The sequence below is a fragment of the Loxodonta africana genome, unplaced genomic scaffold (genome assembly GCF_030014295.1).
Source record: "Loxodonta africana isolate mLoxAfr1 unplaced genomic scaffold, mLoxAfr1.hap2 scaffold_428, whole genome shotgun sequence".
Lineage (NCBI taxonomy): Eukaryota > Metazoa > Chordata > Mammalia > Proboscidea > Elephantidae > Loxodonta > Loxodonta africana.
The window spans coordinates 1-2,962 of record NW_026975142.1 but is presented as its reverse complement, the minus strand read 5'-3'; the positions used below and the strand labels follow the sequence as shown (position 1 = coordinate 2,962).

Below are 2,962 nucleotides of genomic sequence, written 5' to 3'. Positions count from 1 at the left end.
GAGTCTAAAGACCTAAGACAATAATGCTAGCATAAGACTCAGAGGCTACCTGTCTCCAGAAATATTTTTTTATCTGATAACAAAATAAAGCAAAAATTATTTTTTTAGACCAGTATATTTTTTTCTTTTTTGCAAGAAATGACACTAAAAGATAAACTAAGAATGAGAATGAACTGTTTACCTGGTATGTCCTAGTCTTCTCGTTTCAATCATTACCTCTAGGAATTTCAACCCAGCCAGTTGTCTAACAAGAAAATTCGAAATTTAGTGTTCAGGACTAGCGTAAAGTGTGAAATCTAACCCAGCAATATCTTATAGTACTTCAAGGATTTTTTAAATGGTAGCGTAACACTTTTACTTCCCCAGTTTTTGTTTCCGTATTGCTTTTCTCAAGGCCTTTTTCACATCTTTGTTTCTGAGGCCATAGATCATGGGGTTCAGCATGGGGATCACTGTGGTATAAAACACAGGCAACATTTTACCCTGCTCTACAGACTCCTCTGTGGGGCGTCTCAAATGCATACAGAAGAGGGTCCCATAGAAGATGGTGACCACGGTGAGGTGGGAGCCACATGTGGAAAAAGCCTTTTTTCTGCCCTCAGCAGAATGGCTTCTGAGGATCGTAACAAGAATGAACATGTAGGATGTGAGGATGATCAGGAGGGACTGAACACTGCTGTAGCCAGCTACTATGTACATGGACAACTCTTTGCTATAGGTGTCAGAGCATGCCAGCTTGATAACAGGGGGGTCAGCACAGTAGAAATGGTTAATTTCATTAGCACCACAGAAGGACAGGTTGTAGGTCCTCAAGGTTTCCATCACACTTAGGAGGAAGCCATAGACATAAGGGGCAATGACCAGGCGGACACAGACACTCTTGGTCATCTTGCTACTGTAGAGCAGTGGGTTACAGATAGCCATGTAGCGGTCATATGCCATGACAGCCAACATGCAGTGCTCTGTAAGGACCACAGCAATGACAACATAGCATTGCATCAAACAACCTGCGTATGAGATGGTCTTCTTCTGTGATAAGAAATTCTCTAGCATTTTGGGAGTGACATTCGTGGAGAAACAGAGATCTAACACAGACAAACTTGAGAGAAAAAAGTACATGGGAGTGTGAAGTCGGGAATCTACTCTGATTAAAACAATCATGCCCAGGTTTCCTATCACAGTGACTATGTAGACCACAAGAAACAGTGCAAAGAAGGCAACTTGCAGCTCCAGGTGGCTTGTTAGACCCAAAAGAATAAATTCTGTCACTTCAGTGTAGTTTCTTCTGGACATGTCTTTGTCTCATACGTGAGGCTTTGGTTTTATTGTCTAAGGAGAGATATGAAAGTATGTCTTAATCATTGAAACCTTGGTTAAATATTGCACCTTATGTAAAAGTTCCATGAAACATTTACAAAATTTGATCACATGTTAGACTAGGAAGCAAGTAGAAGCAAATTTGAAACAATTAGATTTTATTCAGTCTGTATTTTGTGATCACACTATAAAATTAACTCATAAAATTTAAAAGTTGGGAAATTAAAAAAATTTCAATAACATTTCTAAGAAATTAAAATAACAATTTATAAATCATTAGAACTGAATCATAATTAAAATTATATCATGTTATGTTTTTTTTATGTCATAGACCTATATCAAAATGTTTGATTCTTTGAAAGTGATATTTATAATGCAATGTATAGCCTTAAACATGTGACTAAGAAAGAAGTCTGGTAAAGAGGGTTTTAAAGGATTCCCTGTGTTTAAGTCAGCTTCCCTAGGTGTTCCCTTAACAAAAGTCAGCACACATACTGAAAGAAATTTCCCCATTCCACAATCAAAAAAAAAAAAAAGTTGCCATCGAGTCAATTTTGACTCAAAAAAAACCGCCTCATAGATTTCCAAGAAGTGGCTGATGGATTCGAACTGCCAAACTTTTTTTGGTTATCAGTCATCCTCTTAACCACTGCACCACTAGGGTTCCCTTTCCACAAAAGGGGGCAGGAAAGAACCTGCACACTGGAATTAAGACCATATTTTCTCTGGCCTTCTAACTTAATCCTCTGTACTGAAGAGAAAAAAAAAAAAATAGCCATCATATAGATTCCAACTCATGGTAACCATGTGTAGACCTGCACTCTGTAGAATTTTGCAAAGACCTTCCTTCCATGGCACAATGGGTTGGATTCAAATTGTCAGTTTCTGGTGAGTGAAACATTCCTGTCCTTGAGTTGATTACTACTCAGAGCTACCCCATGTATTACAGAACAGAACTCTTTCATGGGGTTTTCTTGGCTATAAACTTTTCTGAAGCAGATTGCCAAAACTTTTCTTCCATGGGGCCAGTAGGTGAGTTTGAAGTGTCAACCTTTAGGTTAGTAGACTAGCACAAACCATTTGCAACACCTAAGGACTTGTGGTGAAGAGAGATCCCCATAAAATCTGTTCCTTCTTAACCTTAACACTCGGACTCTCACTACTACCATCTGCATATATCCTCAAGGGCTTATTGTGACTTTAATGTTAGAGATAACCCTTATTCAGCCACGCATGAAAAACCCAAGCATCCACAATTACCCCTCATCTCTTCCACTCTAATCTACATCAGGCTCTGTTCCCATAATCTCTCCATTTCTTTCATCTCTCCCCTTCTCTTGAGACTCTGTATCTTCTGGAATTAACAATATATTTTCAGCAAAATCTGCTTTATCTTCAACCTGGTCTCTTAACATTCCCTTCAACTTCCTGCTTGTTCTACCCAGAAAAAAATATTTCCCTTGTAGGGCTCCGATGAAATGGTTGATTTTTTTTGTTGTTGTTGTTGTTCTCCACTTGGTCTGCATGGAGGGCAAGTGTTCGCCTTACTTCTCATTGTCATTTTGTCTCTATTCTTAAAAAAAAAAAAAGAAGCAGCTTTTAATCTCATATCATCAGATTATGTTACCCACTACACTTCATTTTG

At 38.4% G+C, this 2,962-nt stretch overlaps 1 protein-coding gene across 1 annotated transcript; it reads right to left on the bottom strand.

Moving 5' to 3' along the window:
* Positions 1 to 315: 315 nt before the first annotated feature.
* LOC135229619 (olfactory receptor 5M5-like) lies at positions 316 to 2,002 on the bottom strand. The gene has a single exon (XM_064279066.1). It carries the CDS (start codon positions 1,291 to 1,293, stop codon positions 355 to 357), a length of 939 nt encoding a protein of 312 aa, XP_064135136.1. The 5' UTR covers positions 1,294 to 2,002; the 3' UTR covers positions 316 to 354.
* Between the last annotated feature and the right edge of the window lie 960 nt (positions 2,003 to 2,962).